The sequence below is a fragment of the Drosophila sulfurigaster genome, chromosome 3 (assembly GCF_023558435.1).
Source record: "Drosophila sulfurigaster albostrigata strain 15112-1811.04 chromosome 3, ASM2355843v2, whole genome shotgun sequence".
Classification (NCBI taxonomy): domain Eukaryota; kingdom Metazoa; phylum Arthropoda; class Insecta; order Diptera; family Drosophilidae; genus Drosophila; species Drosophila sulfurigaster.
This window is the reverse complement of record NC_084883.1, coordinates 3979824-4005133: the sequence shown is the minus strand read 5'-3', so window position 1 is coordinate 4005133 and position 25310 is coordinate 3979824. Positions and strand designations below refer to the sequence as shown.

The window sequence follows — 25310 nt, the reverse complement described above, 5'->3', positions numbered from 1 at the left end:
AATTTTAACTTGATAGTTCTATACAAATTCGTATGGGACTATTATTGTTATCGGAAGTCCTGAAGTCCTATATGTATTTGTTTAATAACATAACTTTAAACTCGATTTTAACGAAATTTCTTCAACGACTCGACGCTCCTTACAAAGGAAAGGTAGCCATATTCCGCCTTAAGAATTGATTTTCACAAGACCGTTACTTTCGGTTGCTCAGTTTACACACTTCACTTCACATCACATATACTGAGCATATAGTAATTGTAGCAAGAGAAATCAGTAAATCATTTATAAAATTCAATTTATCTTTGCCTTTCATTCAAATTTTCTAAATTATTATATTTTCAAAATGTTGAAACGTCTAAATTACATTAAGTCGGTGCAGCAACGTATGGCAAGGGTACTGCACATAAAATTCCCATTACAAAATTCAACTCCAGTTGAGCATATTGTGAGCAGTGCCAAAGTGAAGACTGATATAGGAATCGACAGGGATATACCTTATATAATAGACGGACAGAATTACAGGTATAAAGAAGGCCATGTATACCAAGGATTTCGATGCGAACGTGTTGAGTCTATCCCAGACTATGGATTAATGTCATGCACTTTGAGACACCTTGGCACTGGCACAGAATTCTGGTATCTCGATCGCAATCACATTGAAAATTCATTTTCAATTCATTTCCGCACTACGCCATTCAACTCAACGGGACTGCCTCACATTTTGGAGCATCTCACGTTGGCCGGTTCTAAAAAATATCCCGTTCGAGATCCTTTCTTTAAAATGCGCAATCGTTCAGTTGCTACCTTCATGAATGCCATGACAGGACCAGATTACACAATATATCCCGTATCATCCATGAACGAGGTTGACTTCAGAAATCTGCAGATGATTTATATGGACGCAGTGTTCAGGTATGTAACATAAATTGTTTAGTTTAAATAAAAGATAACATGTTTTGATAATGCAGACCAAACTTGTTATACTTGGACTTTTTGCAAGAGGGTTGGCGTCTGGAGCACAAGGATGTGCACGACCGGAACTCTGACATAGTATTTAAGGGTGTGGTCTACAACGAAATGATGGGAGCCTACGCAGACAACAACATATTACTTAAACAGAAGATGCTTAACAACATTCTGCCGAGTCACGCATATGGACACATGGGAGCAGGGAATGCGCTTGAGATGCCAAAGTTAACTCACGAAGATTTGGTAAATTACCATCGTCAATATTACCATCCAAGTAATGCACGAATCTTCTGCTATGGCTGCTTTAATCTGGAGAAAACGCTTGAATTTGTCGATAAGGAATACCTATCGCACTATGATCGCATAGATTCCTCTTTCAGTTGCATACCCTCAGAAAAACGATGGTCTGAACCCCGTCGAGTCTGCATTCAAGGTCGACCAGACACCATGGGACCAAGCATAGACCGGCAAAACCAAATAGCAATTGGATTACTTTTGTGTGATATTACAGACATCCAAGAGAACTTTGAGTTGAAAATACTTGCTGAATTATTAATACGTGGCCCAAACTCTCCCTTCTACAAAAGCATGGTTGAACCCAACTTTTCAGGAGGTTACATTAGGTGGACAGGTCATGTACCGAATCGTAAGGATACATACTTCACTGTGGGCTTACAACATGTTTCCGAAGACGATTTGGAATTGTTTGAAGAGCTCTTTGATAATACACTGCATAAGGCTAGTATCGAGGGCTTTGATTCACAACATATCGAAAGTGTTCTCTGCAATTATGAGCTGACATTAAAGCAACAAAGCGAATGCAGGCATCTGCTTTATAAATCTATTGTATTATGGAATCATGATGGTGATGTTGTCTCCAACCTACGAATCTCTGAATTATTTTCCAAATTGCGCAACAAATTAAAGGATAATCCAAGCTATTTTAAACAGAAAATAGAAAAGTATTATATCAATAATCCCCATAAGCTTATAATAACTATGCGGCCTAATGAGTGCCAGGAGATTGAAAGGCAGTTATCTGAATCGAAACTACTTTTAAAAAAATTGAAGGAAACTAGCGATGAAGAGTTTGATCAAATTTATGAAAATGGTCTCAAATTGGAGGCTTTTCAAAAAGCACCACAAGATATTGAAGTCCTGCCATGTTTATCAATAAATGACGTGCAAAAACCTTTCCCGCGACCACAAATGAACGAATTAACCCTTCGAAGTGTACCCACACTGATTAGTCATGAGCCCTTAGCTGGAATAACGTATCTCAACTGCATGTTCAATACTACAGGATTAAGTCTAAACGATTCTATGCTCTTGCCTTTGTTTTGTAGCGTAGTTAGCGAAATGGGAACCTCAAATCACGACTACCGCCAATTCGACAATCTTGTGCGGTCGAAAATGGCTCGTATAGTCTTCACTACGAAGGTGGTAGAGAGCGTAACGGATGGAAAATCTTATCACCTAGGACTCCTTATGAAAACCTATGCCGTCGACAAGAATGTGGATCTTATGTTCAGACTTTGCGAAGAATTGTTGCTCAACTTTCGGCTGGAGGATACAGATCGCCTCAAGATGCTTATAAAAAATTATATTTCAAAGTTCACATTAAATGTTAGAAGCAACGGACATTTGTATGCCATGATGGGATCTTCTGCATTAGTAACTAATGCTGGGCGATTGAAGTCCTTATTAACAGGCGTCGATCACGTGGACTATATGAGAAAGTATGTCAAAGAAAATAGTATTGAGGCCATTCGAGACAGTCTAAAGAGTATTGGATCCAAGGTATTTAACAGGAATAATTTGCGAGTTGCCATTAATACATCGGAAAATAACGTATCTTCTATTTTGGGAAATTATGAAAGATTTCTTACACATTTACCTACTCAACACCAGATGATAAATACCAAAGAGATATTTTTGCAGAAGCCTTCTTTTCGCCATTACAATCTAGATATGCCATTAAGTTTTTGTTCGAAGACTATTTTTGCAGTTCCCTATGTGCATAAAGATCATGCGGCGTTACGAGTGTTGGCCAAGATTCTAACTGCCAAGTATCTGTTGCCTGTGGTGCGAGAACAGAATGGAGCTTACGGTGCTGGTGCTAAAATTGGGTTTGACGGACTTTTTAACTTCTTCAGCTATCGTGATCCACACTCTGCGAAAACAATTGAGGTATTCGATAAGACCTACGAGTGGCTACAAACAGGAAATTGTAAAATTGACCAACAAGCTGTTTTCGAAGCTAAACTTGCCGTGTTGCAATTGGTGGACTGGCCAATTGCGCCTGGCGAAATTAACTCGGACAGCTTTGTCTTGGGTGCCACCTATGATATATATTTCAATTATCGTGCTCGTGTTTTGGCTGTAACTGTAAACGAAGTCGAAAATGTCATTGAGAAGTACTTTAAGAACGAATCAAAACACTTTGGCAAATGTGTTATCGGTCGGAAATCAGTAGAAATAGAAGTTGATGAGGAAAGCGATGAAACTAGTGAAATGTCAAATTAATTGTAGAAGTAGTGGAATTTCATTAATTGCGTATTAAAATCAGACTTCGATATCAAATAAAAATAAAAATCTACTGAGTTGTATTAAAAAATGACACATATTCTTATGAATTATACTTTCTAAACATCTTTCTGTATTAATAATGAACTGCCCTATTCATATGTACCTATGTATCTGTGCATATTTCTGTCTGCATAGTAACTAATTATATACACACGTCAAACATAACGGTTGCTTGTCATTAACGTACCCTATTATATCTTTGACAATCACCGCATTTTTCTGAAGTGTTATTTATCAGGAGGTTCCACAATTTCAAATAATTGTCTTAAGTGTTTTTTTTTTTAATTTTATGCACAATTCGATTTTAGCATTTTTTACATTCACTTTTACAGGTTCACTTTAATTAAATAAAATTAACTTTCTAAATAAATTGCGGCTTACTAAAAATGTGACCAGCAATGAAATTATTTTAGTATATTTATCGGAATAAAACTGAAATAAAAATACTAAAATGAAGAAAAGCACCTAAAACAACAGAAATTTTATATTATTATTTTTTATATCAAAACAAAAATGGGACTTCTAAAAGATTAATTTATTCAATATTAAACAATTGTTTAGAATAAATTTATATTATTTACTGGTGAAAATTATCGATATTTGTTAAAGTAAATCGATGTTTACAAAAAATCGATACATCGATAGTGCCAATCGATGCTTTACCAAGTCTACATCTGGACCCATTGATTATAGCTGGCAAGTAAAATCTTTTATTTAAAATATATTTGTAAATATCGAAATGCAAATTTATTTGAGAAGAACATTGCATAAGTTATGGAATTTCAATCAGTTTCTTTTTGAAAAATACTAAATTTCTGGAGGCATACATACATACATAGGTAGCAAGAAAAACACATGCATATATGAATGCCGGCTGATGTAACTCTGCATACAACAACTGAAAACTTAAGTTCCGTGTTTCATATTGTGGTTACTTTGCCATAATTCATGTCGCCCGATGCTTTCATTTGGCAATCATCTGCAACTTGTATTGTGTACTTATTATTTATAGACAACTCGCTCGCTCACAGAAATGTTGACACGCCTACAATGGTTAAGGGCGGTGCCACGCCCTAATAGCGTGCTGCACAGTCAAATCGTCAGACGAAATTTCAAGTCGAACAACAACAAGGCTAATGGAATTCGCGGCGTTGTCAACCAAAAGCTGGAAGTTGCAACACAAGGGATCGATCGAATGCCGCATATAAACACAGATCGGCAATACAAATATAGCGAGGGCAAGATATATAATGGATTCCAGTGCGAGCGTATCGAGTATATACCCGACTTTGAACTGACTTCGTGCACTCTGCGGCATTTGGGCACAGGGACAGAATTCTGGTATATTGACCGCAAGGATACCAACAATGTGTTCTCCATTAACTTCCGGACGACGCCATTCGATTCGACAGGCATGCCTCATATATTGGAGCATCTGTCCTTGTGCGGTTCCAAGAATTTTCCAGTTCGAGATCCCTTTTTCAAAATGCTCAATCGTTCGGTTGCCACATTTATGAATGCCATGACTGGGCCCGATTACACGCTGTATCCCTTCTCAACCATGAACGAGGTTGATTTCCGCAACCTGCAGAAGATTTACCTAGATGCTGTCTTTAGGTAAGTACCGTCTGAAGTTACTTAAAAAAAAGAGTCGTATCATCTATAATATACATTTTTCAGACCGAATCTTGCATATCTAGACTTTCTGCAGGAAGGTTGGCGTCTGGAGCACACAGATTTGCAAAATCGCGACTCTGAACTCATTATTAAAGGTGTAGTCTACAACGAAATGAAAGGTGCTTTCTCAGAGAACTCGCAAGTGTTTATTCAAAACTTGCTGAACAACATGCTGCCCAGTCACACGTACGGCTTCTGTTCGGGTGGTAATCCTTTAGAGATTCCTAAGCTGACCCACAAGGATTTAGTTGAGTTCCATCACAAATACTATCATCCAAGTAATGCCCGCATCTTCTGCTACGGCTCCTTTGATCTGGAGAAGACACTCAAGTTTGTGGATGAGGAATACCTTTCTCATCATGAACGTATTGACAACTCCTACAGCCGTATTCCACCGCAGGAACGCTGGAAGCAGCCACGTAATGTCCACATACCCAGCAGACTGGATCGCATGGGCGCCAGCTTCGATCGACAGAATCAAATAGCAATTGGTTTGCTGATGTCTGACATAACCGATATACAGGAGAGTTTTGAATTGAACGTTCTATCGGAAGTGATGGTTCGTGGCCCTAACTCGGCTTTCTACAAGAACCTAATAGAACCGAACTTTTCTGGTGGCTACAATCAAACCACAGGCTTCTCGGCCGATTGCAAGGATACCTATTTCGTAGTGGGTCTACAGGATCTAAAGGTTGAAGATTTCAAGAAGTTCAACGAACTTTTTGAGCAGACTGTTCAGACTACGATCAAAGAAGGCTTTGAGTCGCAGCATATCAAAAGTGTACTTCATAATCTGGAATTGTCATTGAAACACCAGAGTCCTCACTTTGGCAACGCTTTACTATTCAACTCTACATCGTTATGGAATCATGAGGGTGATGTTGTCGCTAATCTACGAGTATCGGAAATGATTGCTACACTGCGGCAGAGATTAAAGGAAAATAAGAACTATCTGCAAGAGAAGGTTGAGAAATATTTCTCAAGCAATAACACACATAGACTCACACTGACAATGTCGCCAGATGAAATGTACGAGGAGAATTTTAAACAGGCTGAGGCCGAGATGCTTAAACAAAAGATTAGTGCGCTCGACAGTAAAAAGTTAGAGGAGATTTATCAGAATGGCCTAAAACTAGAGGCATCGCAAAAATCAATTGTTAATACTGATGTGTTGCCCTGCTTGTCGCTGACCGACGTCAAGGAGCCGCCAAAGTTGCCAGAAATTACCTTGGAGACTATTCAAAATGTGCCCACCCAGTTGTGCAAGGTGCCCACTAACGAAATCACCTATTTAAAGTGCTTGTTCAATATCACGGGACTAACACGAGAGGAGATCATGCTAGTGCCTCTCTTCTGCAATGTGGTCAACGATATGGGCACAAAGAGCCGTGATTTCCGTGAGTTCGACAAATTGGTTCTTTCGAAGACGGCTGGCATCGACTTTAAGCTGAACTTTGTCGAGAATGTAAAGGATGCCAAGACATATCGCCTTGGATTGATGATGACGACGCATGCACTTGATAAGAATGTTTCCGACATGTTCTGTCTAAGCGAAGAGTTGCTGCTCAACTTTAAATTGGAAGACACGGATCGTCTGCAGATGCTGATAGAGAACTATATTTCAAATATATCTGTGGGCATCACAAGCTCTGGACATTTGTACGCCATGTTAAGTGCCGCTGGACTAGTCACAGATGCTGGGCAATTGAAATCATTGTTGTCGGGATTGGATCACATAGGATTTATGAAGAAGTACGTGCAGGAAACGAGCACTGGCGACATTCGGGATAGGTTAAAAAGCATTGGATCCAAGGTCTTCAGCAAGAACAATATGCGTGCTGCAATTAACAGCTCGGCAGCTTATCAATCGACTGCTTTGGAACATTATACGCGATTTGTGAATAGTTTGCCAAGTCATGAAGAGATGAAGACGGACATTGACATAAATTTGCTGCAGCCCGGTCTGCAACATTATTTAATGAATATTCCTGTCAATTACTGCTCAAAGACGTTCTTTGCCGTGCCCTATTTGCATGAGGATCATCCCGTGTTGCGGGTTCTGGCGAAATTGGTTTCTGCCAAGTATCTGTTGCCTGTTGTTCGTGAACAGAATGGAGCATATGGCGCTGGCGCCAAGATTGGTTCCGATGGCATCTTTAGCTTCTTCAGCTATCGCGATCCGCACTCTATTAAGACACTTCGAGCATTCAACAATACTTACGAGTGGTTGCAAACCGAGAACGAAAAACTGGATCAGCAGACACTTTTCGAATCGAAGCTAGGCGTGCTGCAGCAACTGGATTCACCAACTGCACCGGGCAACATTGGCATTGACAACTTCCTCTATGGTGTTTCACATGAGATGTTTGTCAAATATCGTTCTCGTGTGCTCTCCGTCACCGTCGATGAGCTGCGATCTGTAATTGACAAATATTTTAAGGAGGAACCCAAACACTATGGCAAAGTCATCTTGGGGCCAGCCAACGACAAACTGGATAATGAGAAATCCGGATTGAAATGGAATGTCATATCCTAAATGTAGCATTTTGTACTAAGAAATAAGACTGTAAATAGTTATGCATAACCTCATACTCACATTCAACATTTGTTCTGTTTTTGATCGTAATTTCAATTAAGATAATTACGAATAATTTCTTCTTTTTGTTCGTTCTTCTCTATCGCAAACGTTAAATAATTGTTATTAAAGGATATTTAAATGACGTTGTCTTTCAACAAACAAACAACTGTTGCTTGATTAGCTTGGTGGAGAATGGATGGAATACTTTTGCAAGTGAAAGTTTATGTTTTAGGCAATGGGAAGTTACGCTAGGGTATTTTTTTTATTATTTGCTAAAAGTATGCCTGGACATTGAACAAATTGAACAAATTTTAATCATATATATAATATTTATTATGAATCGCAATTAATGCAATGGAGGAGCAAGCTTATATGTTGCATATATTTCTATTGGTCGCTAGATGGCGCCATCAGTTCTTTATGTGTGAACATTCCTATATTAATTACTGTTATTAATTAAACCCCTCAGATAAGATTAGAAATCTGTTTGATTGTCTTTAGTCACAATAGTCTTACCATCAACACAGTTTATTGTTGATTTCTTTTCAGAAATGTCGCTGCCGAAAGCTTTTGACAATGACGAATCATATTTCAAATCCGCTGTAGAATTTTTAGAGAATTACTCTTGGATTTATAGTGAAGCCAATACATCCTGTATCAAGGCTCTCGATCGCATGCCACAAGTATTCAAGGACTATTTCCTAAGCGTGTCAAATGAAAGTCTGAACAAATTCCCTTTTGTGCATGAACCTTTAGAGGATTGCCCGAATGAATTGCAAAACTTTCGCCAACAAATCGCTAAGATGATACCAGAGGCACATACACCAACTGCTCCAAGGAAAGTGCCAAGTAAGTGCAGCAATCAGAATCGCAAAATAGGACGCAAAAAGTTGCATGAAATCGAGCAGTTGGCCGCCAACATCCATGAGCACTGCGCCAATGCTGAGACACAACTGCTTGTTGACTTGGGCTCGGGGCTGGGATACCTGAGCGAAGCGTTGCTTCAACTTAACGATAACTATTTGATTCTTGGCCTGGAGGCGGATGAGCAGCGCGTGATATCAGCACAGCAACGCTGCGAAAAGTTGATGCCACAAAAGGCACTTAACTCAATTAGCTACAGGCAGGAATTCGTCTCAGCAGACGCCCAATGTCGGGACCGCATCGAGGCGCATACCTTGGAGTTGGCCCAAAGCCACGGACTGTCGCCAGAATTAACTACGATAACTATGGCGATAATTGGTTTGCATGCGTGCGCGGATTTAAGCGTCAGTGCCATGAGATTGTTCCTGACAATGCCGCAAGTGCGGTCGCTCCTTATCATGCCCTGCTGCTACCATAAGCTGGCACTCCGCGAAGGTATCGACGACCTGGTGAGCTCCCCCTTTGTTAACTTTCCCCTGAGCAGTGCGTTAAGCAAAGCCACAGCTAATTTGGTCGAGTGCTGCTTCAACCGTCCCTTCTTGCGCCTGGCTTGCCAGGAGACAAGCTCGCGTTGGCGTAAGGATTCCCCTGCTCATGCCAAGCATGGACACCAGATGTACTGGCGTGCGCTGGCCAACGCGGTCAGCGATGATCCTGATGAGCTGGTGAAGGTTCAGTCCAAGGCTCAGCAGACTACACTTGACTTTAATGGCTTATGTCTGCGATACCAGCTACATTCCCGCCTCACAGCACAGCCCCTTATTTGGCGTGTAAGCCACGAGACGCGCTTTCGGCAAATCAACGAACGTTACTCCGAGGGACGCGGCAGTCGTCTGGCCGAGGCGTTGTGCTGTCTGCAGACCAGCATACAGGTGAGTCCTTCTTTTGAGGCCCGTCGAAACTTTTTAAACAAAATCTACTCCATCCAATAGAAACTCTGTGAGAACCTGCTGCTCTATGACAGACTGTGCTACCTGCGGGAGGCGGCAGCGGAGCAACAACTGCGTCTGGAGGTGCGTTACGAGCAGCTATTTGACGAACATGTCTCGCCACGCTGCCAAGTTCTGATAGCCAAGAAGTTGTGATGCGGGCAGCGTCAAAGAAAGCACAAGGAATCGCAGGATCAGAGTGTTTTTCGTTGTCTATGCATGTGTCCTAATACAATTATCTGGCACTTTGCCACTAACTCAACTGAAATGTTGTTTCAATTATCAGCCAAGTTGCTTGCCACACGGCCTCTACCGCTAGCCGTTGCCATCAATTAAAATCAATGCCAGCTAAGGGGGAAACTTTTGTAAGGCGCCACGCAAATTTTTCCATTTTCCATTGCTACATTTTGCGCTTTAAAAAGTAAGTGCTGCTCGACTTGCGTTCAGCTTCTTTGCTCATTACTTGCAACAGTTGCGGGCCTCCTTTGCTTATAATTATATTGCCTCGTCTACATACATACATACTATACACCAGAGCATGTAACACAGAGAGACACACACTTGTGTTTGTGAGCATATGAACAATTGTGTCTGCCCGCAGTTAAATGAAATGCATTAGCAAAGAGCTAATTGCTTAAAGCATTGTCAATAATGATGTACTACATACATTGTGCATGGTTAAGTATGCGTATACTTGATGCAGTAAGCGTATGCGGCAAACGTATTATATTACGTACACGCAAGTAATTTAATGAACCTTTTGCAATCCACTATTCCAATAAAAATTGCAATAATGCTCTCTAACCTACCTGCCACTAATATTTCGATTCAAAACCTTAGGACCCAAAGGCTCATTTTAATAGTTTGAATAAGTGGAAAATCAAGATTTTAGTATGCACTCGCTATTTGATTTTTTTTTTTATATATCCCTAAGTTTTAAATATTTGAGTGCTCTGTGGGCTCATGTGTAGCTCATCTGTTCCATTTTCTTGAGATCAAAGAGAAACAAATCATAAGGAATTTGACTGTTGATAGCAAATGTGCCACAATTTAAATGGCTTCGCATAATATTAGTTAAGTGAATATCAAAAAAACAAGTTAAACATAAACAACAAGTTAAAAATAAATATAGTGAAATGAAGCATGTCTTTACTTGTGTATACTTTTCTAACGAATAAAAGAATGCTGTCAATAAGACATTATTTAAATATGATTCTAAAATCTTCCAACTAAACTACACCTTTTCAGTAAGAGACTGTAGAAGTCTTAACCATAATGTAGAAATATTAAAAAGATGTTGAATTGGAATCAACCTCAATCTTCGGCGTTTGGAGCAGAGAGTATCTTCAATAAGAGGCAAGTTGCATTGCGATAACAATTGAAATACAATTTGTATGTATAATACTTAAAGCGTGTAAGTGTATTACATGCAATCAATATATAATAGACAGCTAGAATTATTCGTTACAATAATAGTAGATGTGTATATTTACAATTTCTTCGTTATTTTTGGGTATTAAAACTTTTCCAGCCCCGTTAAAAATCTTAATACCATTTGCTAATGTCGAACAGAAAAGCGAAAAGGATAACAAGTATGTTTTAAGCTATGAATGCATGTAGTATTTTAACTGCCAGGAGGATCAAGGTGCCACAATAGGATGGTCAATCAATTGCCGTTGCCGTTACAGTTTCCGTTTCCGGTTTTTGCGCTGCGTTTTTGTCATTTAATGCCAAGAATGTCCGGCATTCTACTTGGTGTTGGCATCCTCCGCGCCTATGCTATTCGAATTCATTGTCAATCCCTCGCTGCGATTCAAAATATTGTTGAGCTCGTCTCTGTGTGTCAAAGGAAATAAATACGTGGTGAGAGTTCTCAGCAATATTGACACACACAACTTACGCACTACTGCAGCGATAAAAGTTTCCGATGCCCGTATACACACAGGACATTGTTGTGCCTGGCGCAAGTCGTGTCCTGCTTGGTCCAGGCTTCTCGTTATCCATGCCATTCTCCACCGAGTCCCGCAGCGCAGCCTTGTTCAAGTCCAGGCTGAGACTGCTCTGCTCGTAGGGCGAGAGATACTCATCGCTGCGCTTGCCATACCGCGAGCCGAGAAAGAAGCGATCGTTGCGTGGAACTATGATGAGGCGGCGTGTCTTCGATGGCCCCACCCCAGATCCTGCTCCAGTATTGCCAGCACCGCCTCCATTGCCGCCTGAGCGTCCATAGCGACTGCCCACGAAGAATGCCGGTCGCTTGATAAGTGAGGGATAATCTGTGAATCAAGATGGGCTTTAATATATATATCACCAACTAGAGTCCTGGAGATCACCAACCATTGTCTTTATGCGCCTCAGTCTCGCCGTAAACTGCATCCGACGTGGCGGCTGCCAGCACGCTTTGCGTTAGGAATGCACACACGGTGAGCAATAAAAGGCCTACATAAGATTTGCGGGATTGCGCTCCAAAGGTCCTCGATTGCGACATGCTGGTCTGCAGATTGACTCTGCAATAAAAGGATAACGATGCTCTTAACTCAGTTGGCCATTAAATGCAAAATGTCATATCGATAAAGCTGTTCATAAATACTCTCGAGAAGTATCACAATTCATATCTTGAAATCACATCGGAGTAACATGATTCAGAACTAATCGCTTCATCAAATATGTGGTACAATGTCGCCTATAACAGATATCTAGCTTGGTATATTTAATAAATAAATCACTCACAATATTTGTCCAAATTTTAAATCTCTTTTCACTCGTTTCAATACTATACTGAGCATTTCATTCGTTCAGGCGAACGAACTTTGTTAATCATTGCAATCAGTTATAGAAACACAGTAATGTATCGCCCATAATGTAGTTTAAGGAACTAATAATCAACTTACAGTTTAATATGATTAACATTTGTATCTTCTTACATAAGCAGTTTATTATTTATTATAATAAAATAGCTTATATTAAAGTTTTTATATTTTTTAATTAATATGAAACAAAATAAGTCCTCCATTAGAACTCAAAACATAAAGGTTCATGCAAATTTTGTATCATTTAAAAGTCCGAGGCATATTAATAGGTTAATAAGAAATTATATAGCATTTGAAGAGCACAAACTGCTTAGCTTTAAAATCACATTTCACCTTTGGTTATCAGTAATTCGTGTGAAATTTTAGTAAATTTTATTTCTTGTTCAGACTTAAATAGTTTAAGTAGCGATTGTTAACACAAGCTGCCATACTAATAAATTCCCAATTTTTTATTAAATCCATTTTTTGTTGATAAATTCTGAAATATTTAATCTCATTTGTTATATTTAACTGATTTTTAACAGTCTTATTATGTCTTGACCTTGTCGCTTATCGTTTAAGCTGCATCAGAGCATCTGGTAATTCATATTGAAAGGTTCATTTTATTGGACAATAAATATATATGTAATTCTCTCCGGCTCGCGGAAACGTTTCGCTGACAATCCCAATTCCAGCCGCAGCTTGTCTTATTCAATTTGTATTCATTAATACGAGTAAAAGTAAAATTTCGAGTCCGTCCGTCCGTCCGTCAGTCCGTCGTTCGTCCGTCCGATGTTGCGGACGTGCATTAACGGTAATTACAATTCGTTGCAGGGGCAGCTTCTTCTACAACGAAGTTGCAACAATTTGTATCGACTGTCGACTGCCGACTGTCGGCTGTCGGTTGTCGGTTGTCGTCCGTCAGATTCCCAGGGGTAATTCCTTTTGGACACGTAAATTGCGTGGCTTTCGCGATATAATTAAATTTCATTTCGCTGTTTTTTTATAACATTAATAATGTGGCATAAAGACAATATGAGAGAGCGAGAGAGAAAGAGAGGGAGCGTGGGCGGGATGCGTCAATGAGATTACATACTGTAAGCATCTCCTGCACACTCACGCTATCTACTCAAACTCAGTGGGTGTCCTTGCGGTTGCATTCATCCTCAGGTATCAGCCGTATCGGCAGCAGTTATAAACAAGTAACCAAATTGGGATGCGATTGATACTTGGCTGCTCAAAAGCCTAACGAAATTGAGCATTATTAATATTTTGCTCAAGTGGCTCTTGGAGAAGCTAAAGCCTTTCATTTCCTGTTGATATTATTAACAAATAAGAAAGCGCAGGGCGAGTGTGCTCGACTCTGAGATACCATTTGTCAGTTTTAAGGAAACTTAAAAACTGTCAAAAGATTACTCGACTGAAAAAAGCGGAACTACTTGCAATCGCATTTGTAAAATTTATAAATTTAGAGTGTTGCTTCAAAAGTGTAATTTTACTTCAAGAACAAATTGAATAATGCAGGAAAATTTGAACTAAAGGGATAATAATAAAAAAATATATCAGAAAATATAAAAAAAATAAATATAAATTATTATTATAAACCCTAAGAATGAACAATTTAGACAATCACATCTAAATCGATGCTGCTGGATTATAAATATTTGGGATGCAAGATGCAATCTGCAAAAGGTCTCAGATACTTCTTTCCACCTGTTGCTCACATTTTGATTAAGCCCAAAAGTCTAGCATACCCTTCAGTACTTTTGTGTTGCAATCTATTAAAACGAGGCACTTGCGAAGTGTCTTGCAACAGCGAAAGAGGCCAAATTGGTCGGTGGCAACTACGTGAGTGATTATGATGCTGCTGTTCAGCCGCAATCTTCTGCAGCAATTCACTATAGACTATAAATAGTGAGGCCCTCAGGAAACAAGTGCATAGTTTCAAACAGCAATTGAACCCATCCGCAACAACAAGAGCAGCAAAAGCAGAAGCAGAAGCAGAATGTACGCCAAGCCCAGTCGCAACTTGATGCAGCTCTTACTGCTGGCAACACTTGCCACAAGTGGTTGCATGGCGTCGGAGAGCAGCGATAAGACGCTGCCAAAACGCAGTCTGGGGGATTCCTCCATTCCCTGGGCCTCCACAAGCAGTGCACAACTGGGAGCTGGTGTTGCCTGGAATGCAGGTGGCGGCGGGGGAGCTGGTGGCTGGTCAAGTGGCGGATGGAGTGGCGGACACAGTCCACTGAAGACGGCGCCGTCGCCCAACGAGGTAGCGAATGCCATCTCAGCTGCCAAGCAGGCGTCGGCCAATGTGCTCATCGCCCAGCAGCAGATGCAGGCGGCCAAGGAAAATGTGTTGAATCAGCAGCGAATTGCCATGGAGAAGGAGACACATGCGGCAATTCTCACCCAGAAATCGGAGGCTGCCGCCGCCATTCAACGCTCCGAGGCGGCATCAGCTGCCTCCGCTGTGGTGCTTGCCCAGCAGCGTTTGGCCGCCTCGAAGGCAGCTGTGGCCTATCAGCAGCGCATTGCAGCAGCACGTGAAGCGGAGGCTGCCTCGGCGCTGCAGAGATCCGCTCACGCGGCGGCCGCTGAGATCCAGAAGTCCGAGTACGAGGCATCCAAGTTCGGGCAGTTCACGCGCAATGGCAACGCTGGCGCCGCTCATCACCTGACCATCATCAAGGACACGGCTCTCTCTCCGATCACGGCTGGCACCAATCATGTGACCAACCTGGAGTCCCTCGGCCTGGGTCCTTGGCTGAGTGGCAACAGCGTGGGCAAAGCCTCCGCTGCTTCTAGCTGGTTGTAAGTAGCAGTTGTACCCTTTAAATCGGTGCGTATATTGCAAATAAAATAAGTGCATTGCAAAGCCTGCTAGTTCCTGACTTGGTTTGGTTGGGGGGAGGAGAACCACAACATTTGTCCTACTTTTCGTGCGAAATTTAACGCCGACAACTAAATAATTGTTGCGGTGTTGTCTGCACGTGTGTTTATCATTTTTCTTGTCGCAAACAAATTAATTACAGACCGCCTAGTCGGCTCGGCTTCAATTCAACACTTCCTGTGCTTCGCCACTTTTTATTTTGTTTGCCGCTTAATGCTTGGAGCATGTTTTGGGTCTCTGCGGGGCGCAGCCACTCCTTGCTCTCTCTGACCTCAACCTGATACGCCGTCAACTGGCAACGTCTGCTTCACAGAATATTCTGCACTTTTGGGACAAGTTTTTTTTTGCTAGCCACGCTTAACCCGAGGTGTTGTCCTATATATTTAGTAGAGCGACTTTCGGCTCTAATTTGTAGTTGGACAGGGCAACGGACTACGGACAACCGACGACCGACTACGTAGGAGTAACTTTGGTATGCGGTTTCAAAGGCCACTCATGTGGTTTGGTCGGAAATGTAGATGCACCTGGTGCACTGAGACTTTGCCCCATGTCATACACCTTCCCTCCGCACTTTTTTCGCACAGTTTGGCATTGCATTTAATGCAAATAACATGCAGCGTGGCAGCTAATGAGCCATAATTACGTTAAGTAGATGCAACGGCAACGCCAACGTCAGGGATTTCGCTTAAAAGTAGATTTTTGCGTCAGTGTCGGTTATGGCGTGTTGTCCCCAGCCATATGCATACATATAGCATAATGCATCTATCATGAATCTATCTCAGCAGTTGACCCACTTCGTTGAGCTTCATGAATTTGGTCTTCAATCTCAGCTAAATCTGTCAAGGTCTAGAGGGGAAATTAATGTAGTCAACAACAATGTAGCTCACAAGTATCACTGAGCTCGCGCTAGATGGCGTCACTACTTCAGCGGAAAGGATCATTTAATAAACTAACCTAGGTCTCCAATTTCGACCAAGTCTAAAACAACACTAGATGGCGGATCCTTTAATAATCGATGTTTCGTTTTGAATTTCGGCCAAGTCATCACACAACACTAGATGGCGCTTACTGACTATGCGCGCTCGTTAGGTGGCGTCCGAGGCGAATTTAATAAGCGATGTTTAGTCTCCAATTTCGCCCGAGTCTACATGAGATCGCTAGATGGCGCTTTTGCTGCATAACATCGGATCATTTAATAAGCGATGTTTGGTTGTCAATTTCAGCAACGTATACATATGAGCACTAGATGGCGCTGTTAGGTATAAAGATTGCTTACGTTCAGAATCTTTGCTAGGTTTCAATTGTTAAATTACTAAATACCTCATACTTAATAATAACAAAAGTTTTGGAAACACCAAATATTTATAGCTTATATTTCTCTCTCTCTCCCTGTTTACCAAAAAAACACACTGTTCTCTTTGTCTGTGTCTGCCAAATGATGGCGCTCTGATGAGCTGTCAAGTTTGTTGTTGCGTAGCGTGGCTCAAAGGGGCGTTAAACAATCTGGATAGCGAGCTGCTTTATGGATCCACCCATTCTTTGTCCTTCGCAGCAGAAGGTGTGTGTGTGTGCGGGTTTCCTATGCATGTATATTAATGCTGTGCTACATTGAGTCTCAACAAAGACAAACAAATAAATTTTAATAGACGTCGCCAGGTGACAAACGCCGCATTAGCTCGCACTAAATTGCAATTAGGGAATATTTGGTAATTTGGTAATTGCCGCGCGGGCGTCTTGCCGAACGAGAAGACGAAGCAACAAAAAAAAGAGTCATTTGGCCGCGTGGCGAAACCAAAAGCGAAAGCGAAAGCCAAATCCCTTTGACTTAGCCAGGACACCTGTGAAATGCTTATCCCCGGCTCGTGCAACAGCTGAGCGTTATCGCAAATTGATAACGGTAACCGACAATGAGCTGGTGACGCCAACTGAATGATGATGATGATAACCAAACTGATTTACCCAAAAACAACAAAAATTATACGCATTGTCAATTGGATTCGCTGCCCTTTTTTCATTATCAATATCAGGGGGCGTCGGCTGTTTAGTTGTGCCAGATAGTAGATTGATTACCGGGTATGTTTAGTCTGCGCAGCGAATACACAGCTAACAAAAAAACGGCAGCTAATGGCATTTAATTGCGGCCAATCATAAATTTGCCGTTGTCTTTTTTACGCATTCGAGGCCAATATTTTGATGCAGCCGCAGCCGCAGCCAGAGCCAGAGCCACAGCCAACGGCAGGTACTGTGAATGCTTTTTTAAATCACAATTTATGGTTTTCGGCATGTCCGCATGTATCGTAAATACTGTTATTACACCCCCGACAATCGGCAATCGAGAGTCGTACGTACCCTTGATACTTGGACTCGAAATAAGGGCAACTTTCCATTTGATTGCTAAACACAATCGTTTAACAAGCGAGCGAGGCCGAGCATCAGGTAAATGCTTAAATGGCTTAAAATGGACACGTACGAAATTTGATTTGAATTTTTGTCGGCTGATTTGTGCGTCAGCAAGAAAGCAGATGGCCAATTCGCCACCTTCACCTTCCTTTATCCCTTTTGACTTTAACCCCACCCTTCGTTACCCTCTCTCTATCTCCCGCGCCTGTCTCTTTCACACTCGAAGCAGGTGTAGCTTTGGCGCTGTGGCAAGTGCGGCATTGACTTAATTAAGCACCGACAACGTCTTTTGTGCAAAAGGATGAACCAAAAGAGCCGTATTAACTTGATGGAATTTTAAAAGACTTCAACAAACAGGAAAAACCACGAACCATATTATCAAACTCGCTTGTCTTGCCCTCCTCCGCCCCCTCTCTGATTATGAATATTTATTTCTTATTATTTTGCCCAAAGTTCAATTAAGATATCAAGTGCACAACAGACACAGCCACCTAAAGTTCGCGGACACTGACACTGACACTGAGGCTGCTGCTGCTGCTACTGCTGATGACGTGCATCACACACACACACACACACACACACACATACATTTGGCATCAAATCTTTGACAGTTTGTAAACAGTCTTTAATTTTTAGCTATCTGCAGTGGACCATTTAGTATGCGATGTGTTGGGCGTGCCATCATTAAATCTATTTAACCAGGCATGCTTATGACTGTGATACCCCAAATACAGTTATTGCGATAATTATGCGTGCACTTCCTAAAGATGAAAAGCTTAGAAAAACTATTTTCTGGCGTAAGTAATTTTGATCATGAAAGATAATTCGTGATTCATTCAATTATAGTTTTGACTGCATTTGAAAATGTTGACATCTAGACAAAAAAATCCAATCATCTGCAATTTTAAAATGAATTTATATTCAATTCGTTCTTTTGTAATATGACTAATTTTTATATCGGAAGAAAAACAAAATCTGCACCTAAAACTTAAAAAAAAAACAAAAATATGAAATATTAAATATATATAGAACGCTTTCATTTATTAAATTGAAATTCCTCACAAATCACACTAGTGATTTTTACCCTTTCCACTTTAAAACGATTTCTATAATGGCATCTCTTTAAGTCGCTTGACAAGGTCAGTTAGCATATGACACAGATATCAATACACTTTCGGTGCGCTTAAATGGACAATTGACAAGTCGCTGTAATACTAGCTGAACGTTGATGCAAAAGTTGAATATATATTGACAAGGCAAGGACCACGCAACCAACGACAGGCAATAGGAAATTCTAATAAAACAAATAAAAACCCATTCTCCTCCGTGGGCCAAGAAAGTCTTTATGCCTCAGTATGTAACTACATGTGAAAGATAGAGAGAGAGAGAGAGTGTGTGTGTGTGTTTGTTTCTATACGAAAATATGAATATGGGGCTTATGTAAATATGAGAGGCACTGTTAGTATGCACATGTGTGTGTGTGTGTGTGTGTGTGTGAGCTTGCGTGGGTGTGTGTTTAGCATGATGGGATTTGGTTTGCGGAGCGCGAAATTTTCAAATACGTTTTCACAGCGACGGCGACAACGACGTCGTCGTCATTGGGCATTATTTTCAAACAGATTTTGCGAGGAGAAGAGAAGAGAAGAGAACACTATGCAGTTTCATTGCGTCCATTGTGTCGACCATCGGCCACAAATGAAATGTCAATATCGTTGTGGATCCTAATCAAACACAATACGAAACAAAAATATAACTTAAAGGCTTGAAATCTATCGCTTTTGTCACTCCCCCGCTTCCCAGTGGGAGCCATTCACAATTTGCCTGGCTAAGCTGACACCTTGGAATGAACTTGCTGCTGCATTTTCTTATTTTCTGCAAAATTGTAACAAAAACCATTATCAAGAGGGGGGAAAATGCAAGAAGCATTGTGCACAAGTTGCCAGCAGAGCCAGCAGAGCCAGAAGAGGCAACAAGACAACTTCTTGCCCCCGAGGCTGTTGGCGGTTGGCAGTTGTCAGTTGGTGGCTTAGCTCACTGGTCCTGCAAATTCATAAATATTGATTGAAGGCACCTGTGTAGCGACCATGTACCAACTTAGCAACTTGCCAACTTTTCTGCGTATTCTCTTTGAAAGTCATAATTGTGCATATTTATTATTTGTAGCATCAACTCATTTCCCCTTCAGACAGCACTCAGACTCAGACTTAGTTCTCGCTATTTATTCATTAGGCCTACACTTTAGTCGGAGTAATGACTGATACAATGAGTCGCTCATTAGAGACAGGAGGAGTATCGGCATCCTGGGCATCTCAGCAAAAAAGTTTGATCAAGATAGCCATTTATTTAATTAGCAATTTCATCACTTTAACTTTGCAAGAGCAGCAGTCAATTTTTGCTTGTGTTTAACTCAACAACATCCGTAATTTGTTTTAACAAGTTCAAGTTCATTTCTGAATTATGCATGCAAGGAGATAGTCTACTCAGAATACGGCAGTTCAATACGAACTTCATATAAAAGTTGCTGCTGAATTTTGAATGGTCAATTATACTTCATAACTTATGCAGCATGGCTTTTAGTGGAGCTGAATCCATTGTTAAAGGTTTATCCAAGCCATGGCTTAAAGCAAAGTCAAGTTTCTGCATTCTTGTGAATATATTTAAAAATACGATTATATTCTTAATCATATCCAATAAATGATTTGAAAATTTGAAATCACAATCTCTGCACTCATAACTAATATATTTTGTATAAACTCCAGATTTCAAACTTTAAAATCAAATGAACAATTTTCTTAAGGAAATAAATTGGAGAAGATATCAAAAGTTTAAAGTGCATCACATACATTTTTGCATAGCAATAAAATCATGTTTTCCATCTTAAACAGGTGAGAGTTATAAAAACGAATGTGATACAGATTTTGACATTGAAAAAGTTGTTTTCATAGACCAATTCAAAAATACTAAATCATCTAAGCTGCCAAACTTTATGGACTTTTGTTTTTATTACCATTGTTGAACATTTGTCTACAATAGCAGGAATATAAACTCAACGTTCAGATCTTCACTAAAACTTTAATCCAAAAGTCAATGGAAATAATGTTTCAAAATGTCAAGTTCATCGATAATGATGAAGATTTATTGTTAACACTTTAGTCCGAAATATATGTTTTTCACAATGCTAATGTTACCACAACTAAACTAATATTAAAATGATTCTAATAAATATGGAAAACTTTGAAAAGATTGAGGCGATGCGTTTCACTCATCAATTTTAATATATTTACGAAAATGATGGAAATCCTCCAAATTAAAATTAAAATTAAAATAAACTTACATTGTATTAATGTTGAGATTTGAAACTGCACCGCACTGCGCTTTCGCCTGCTGCCACAGGTAGCTCTTGGTCTTGGTTGCCGAGTTTTGCTATTGACACACGAACGTTTGCACACAACTCAACCGAAGTGAATGAGCGCAAGTCCTTTGGCCGCCTTCGCTTTTATACCTAACACAGAACGGGTGACGTCGCGACAACGAAGCAGCAACAACAGAGTAAGTAGTACGGCCTGTATGTGTGTGCGTGTGTGTGTGTGGCGAATTCTCATGTGGGTGTGAGATAACACTAGCACGCACTGTGTGCGTCTGAGCTGCGCAACCCCCCTCTCCATTCATCGCACACTGCCGCTGCTGCTGCTGCTGCTGCTGCTGCTGCTGTTGGTGTCGTTGAGAGGCGACGGGACAGGTGAATTTTGTGCTCTGTTGTTTTGTGTTGTATTTGTGTTGCGGTTGCTTTTGTTGCCTTCAGCCAGAGGCTTAGAAGCGACAGCAACATGTTGCGTGACACTTGCAAAATGGCCAACGATTTACCGGAAGCTGACCATTAATAATTCATATCTAAAGTACCACCGCTAAGCTCGTGATCGCCACGACACGCTTTTAAAGTGTGCCCAGTCGTTCGTTGAATGCCGTTGGCGTTGCCAGATGCCAGATTGGGGTAATTGATCTTGTTCCTTTGTTCAATACCAATAAAATTTATGGGGTGGCTACTTTGCGCCAGATTTGTTTCACAGAATTGCGTAATGACAAACACAACTGGAAAACTCTTTTACTAATCCATTAAAATGAACCGTTATCTAATCAGCGGTGGAACCTGTTTTGTCCAAAAATTGGGAAATACTTAGTACGTATTTCCGAATATTCATAAAGGTATTTATTTATGTTGTGTTGTGCGTATGTAGTGGGTATGAAACTTCAAGTGCCAATTAGATAATAACAACAAAAATCCATTGTAATGCGCTGCAAGCATATATTACTGGCTCTCTAATGCACACACTACCATATTGAACTCTGACACCGTGACTAATTTGGCATATGGGAAAATAATTTAGCGTAATAATGCAAAGATTCTTTTTAAGTGCCGCGAAGAAGAAAACACTGCAGAGTTGTCACTACTTCATCCCACGGACATCCACGACGATGGCAACCGCAAACAAAGTTATCGAAACAATTAAAAAGTTATAAAAAGCCACGCTGAGCTCTTCATGTTTCCTATCTATTAAACGACAAAGGCTTTTGTCAACTTGACGTCTACTTCCCAGGCATCATATTTTAGCTGGTATGAACATATACATATGTATGTGTGCTTGTTTGCATTGCATTTCCATTAGTATCATTTGCGGCATCGCTCAATTAGTCGAGTAATTCCTACAATGATTATATTGTTGGCCTCGAGTAAATAAATCATTATGGATTCGTAATTTTTGTCAATTGTGCAAAGATTGTCTTAAAGGATAAACGTTATCGAAATTATTTTATTTTTACAAATGAATCATTCCTTCGATGGAGCATTTATACAGCAAGGGAATTCTTGTATTTACATCAATTTTAGTGATGATGATTCCACTAGCAGTAAACAAATGTCAGTCTTAAATGGATGTCACGACTCGACTGACATTGAAAAGCTTTCTTTCGCAGGTCAATTGAAAAAGTTAAAAAAAAAACATCTAAACTGCAAAAGTTTTATACTGCCATGGTTTTACAGTCATGATTAGTCCACACATTTTCAAATTATAACAAGAATGTAAAAATCATGTAGTCCATAAACAAAATCCTTCAATTTAGTTCATAAATATATTTAGGGTCGTCCTTTGCTTAATTTATAGAATAGAATAAAACAAAATGTTTATTACTTTTGAATCTCTTGCAATTTCACAAAGAGAATAATTTGTTTTTCATAACACTGTTTAGATCTATTTACACACCTCAGTTATATAGTAGCACGAATATAACTAAACATATTTGTATGTCAAAAGCAATATTTTGAAGTCTTTGTAAACTATTTTATTCTTTTTGAGCTATAGTAATTTGTTAATTTCTAGCAATGATATCTGAAGTTCAACCTGGGGACTGTCTGTCACCGAACTTCAATAGTGAAGACAATTTAAAGGAGAGTGCAACGAAGCAATTGGATACAAAATTTACACCTAAATCGTTGCAGCAGTATTTTATTGACAATCAAATATTTCCGAATCTCTCATGCGTTGACACAGATGAAGAAGAATCAATATTAGATGATCCCAAATCATTACGCCTAGAAAATAAAAGTTTGTCTTCCGAAACGCTGTGCATTAATAATTACGGTTGCCCCAAGAATAATACGGAAAGTGTCTCAATAAGTGTCGCTAACAGAAGTTCATTTTATTCGAGTGCAGCAAAACAACATGCCCAGAACAAAACATTGGTGTCGCATCAAAGTGCCAAGATTGACATGGCTCGAATGTATGAAATGGTACAGGACATAACAAAGTGCAACTTTGGGAGGAATGACCCATCAGAGTCGGACAGTATTTCGGTGGCTCACCATTTGGTAATTGAGCATGGTCGGCCCCTAAGTAATATTTGATTTGAATTGGCGTATATACAAATATTTATGATTTGTTTTCTTAGCTTCCACAGAGTTGATGATCATCTCGATAAAAAAGTTTTGGTTCGATAATTTGGAATTGAAAATTGGGGATTCTTTTATGCATGTCGATCGATATTTATTCCTTTATCATATCAATGCTTTTAAAGGGAATCCCAATATATACCTGGAGCTACCCAGCCATAAAGTGCCCATGAATCTAATGGCCAAATTGTATCATTGGTTTATCGATGATAATTATATGTTCCCTCTCGGTGATGATTTCTTAGCCATATATGAGTTGGGCAAATTCCTTGACTTACGTCGCCTCTTAGAACAGTTCTGGTTTACATTTTCAACAAGTTCAAGTCTGGGATTTTGGGAACAAAGTGCATTTAAGGGCTATCTAGATGCACGCCAAATGCCATGCCCTGATATGATGTCTATTTTTCTGACTCGAATACGCAAGTGTTTTCTTCCACTAGTCGCTTCCATCGAGTTTCTACAGTTGGATGTGAACGAGTTGATCTTTCTTTTTAAACTGGATACTATAAGTGTCAACTGTGAGGACGAAATATTCTTTACTGCTGTGCGTTGGCTAGAGTACGACTGGTCGGAGCGTAAGAAACACATTGTAGAGATCATGAACCATATTCGTTTTCGGTTGATATCGCCCTGGCTGCAACGATCCTTGCTGTATCATCCGGAGAACCAAATGATCCGCGAGTTGGCCGACAAGGATGAAGTCAAGGCCTTGCTTTGGGAAGCGTGTCTGTTTGGAACAGCTATTCTTGCTGCCAAAAAGTTTCCCGATTCTTGTGACAAATTGATAATGCATCATTACAATAAATTGATAGAAATACAGCGTTTCTGGGTCTATTGTCCGGGCGTTCCTCATCACCATGATATCAAGTGCACGCAGTTCCGACCACTTACCTATGAAACATTTAATCATTTTTTAACTTGTCTTCAATCAAATAGCCAAACTTTTATGGATACAATCGGGTTTTCGCCTCAAAAACAGTGGATTAGCTATGAATGCTGCAACAGTGATCGTAATGTAAGCTGTAGAATTATTCCTCACATGTATAAAATGTCACGAAAATGGAATTAAAAATATATTGAAAAAATATATATTATTTGCACACACAGTTTAATATAAGATAAAATCTTGTGAAGTTCGTTTTATTTTTTTTATTTTTATAAATATGTATATGTATAACTACATCCAGATATAGATAATGTATCTACGATAATGGTTAAATCCGATCGAATTTTCTTGCATCTGACATTTTGAATAAACAAACGTTAATACTGGGTTCATGTCCAAAATATACAGCACACCGTATTCATGTTTTAGGCAGGACCACAACCAACTAGTGCAGACTGAAAACGATAACTGAATAATCGGTATCGTTGTCTACAGACTTAATATTGTAACTTCTATATAAAAACAGTTCCTAATAATACTATAATAGATAATTTGCGCCTACATTTTGTGTTTGTACATATTTTTAAAATATACTATAGACAGTGTTACCTGGTGACACTTATCAGAGTTTGTATTTTGGCATATTTTCCACTGCAGTAAACTGTATATTAGATAAATTCTGCTTAATTTATGCAATAATAAATACATTTAATTTATGAATTTGTAAAT

The 25310-nt window shown here is 39.9% G+C and overlaps 6 protein-coding genes across 8 annotated transcripts; 5 read left to right on the top strand and 1 right to left on the bottom strand.

The window, feature by feature from the left end:
• Window positions 1–267: 267 nt before the first annotated feature.
• On the top strand, window positions 268–3580 carry LOC133842141 (presequence protease, mitochondrial-like). The gene is made up of 2 exons (XM_062275110.1): window positions 268–912; window positions 969–3580. Exons 1-2 carry the CDS (start codon window positions 344–346, stop codon window positions 3493–3495), a joined length of 3096 nt encoding a protein of 1031 aa, XP_062131094.1. The 5' UTR covers window positions 268–343; the 3' UTR covers window positions 3496–3580.
• A 579-nt stretch (window positions 3581–4159) lies between these two features.
• Window positions 4160–7830, top strand: LOC133841169 (presequence protease, mitochondrial). Of its 3 annotated transcripts, none has more exons than XM_062273481.1 (3): window positions 4160–4258; window positions 4571–5175; window positions 5239–7830. In XM_062273481.1, the coding sequence occupies exons 1-3, from the start codon at window positions 4175–4177 to the stop codon at window positions 7769–7771; spliced, it is 3222 nt and encodes a 1073-aa protein (XP_062129465.1). In that variant the 5' UTR covers window positions 4160–4174; the 3' UTR covers window positions 7772–7830. The 3 variants fall into 3 exon arrangements, with proteins under 3 accessions (XP_062129465.1, XP_062129466.1, XP_062129467.1); XM_062273482.1 differs by having other exon boundaries at window positions 4184–4254; XM_062273483.1 differs by having other exon boundaries at window positions 4229–4254; window positions 4590–5175.
• Window positions 7831–8616: 786 nt separating this feature from the next.
• Window positions 8617–9822, top strand: LOC133845175 (methyltransferase-like protein 25B). Its single transcript, XM_062279546.1, has 2 exons — window positions 8617–9609; window positions 9670–9822. Exons 1-2 carry the CDS (start codon window positions 8617–8619, stop codon window positions 9820–9822), a joined length of 1146 nt encoding a protein of 381 aa, XP_062135530.1.
• Window positions 9823–11068: 1246 nt separating this feature from the next.
• On the bottom strand, window positions 11069–21227 carry LOC133844552 (uncharacterized). Its single transcript, XM_062278607.1, has 4 exons — window positions 21086–21227; window positions 12004–12173; window positions 11567–11942; window positions 11069–11502 (listed from the first exon to the last, which is right to left on the bottom strand). Exons 2-4 carry the CDS (start codon window positions 12152–12154, stop codon window positions 11415–11417), a joined length of 615 nt encoding a protein of 204 aa, XP_062134591.1. The 5' UTR covers window positions 12155–12173; window positions 21086–21227; the 3' UTR covers window positions 11069–11414.
• On the top strand, window positions 14380–15300 carry LOC133843174 (glycine, alanine and asparagine-rich protein). The gene has a single exon (XM_062276603.1). It carries the CDS (start codon window positions 14461–14463, stop codon window positions 15274–15276), a length of 816 nt encoding a protein of 271 aa, XP_062132587.1. The 5' UTR covers window positions 14380–14460; the 3' UTR covers window positions 15277–15300.
• A 1798-nt stretch (window positions 21228–23025) lies between the features above and the next one.
• LOC133845907 (uncharacterized) lies at window positions 23026–25144 on the top strand. Its single transcript, XM_062280562.1, has 2 exons — window positions 23026–23639; window positions 23695–25144. Exons 1-2 carry the CDS (start codon window positions 23129–23131, stop codon window positions 24762–24764), a joined length of 1581 nt encoding a protein of 526 aa, XP_062136546.1. The 5' UTR covers window positions 23026–23128; the 3' UTR covers window positions 24765–25144.
• Window positions 25145–25310: the final 166 nt, after the last annotated feature.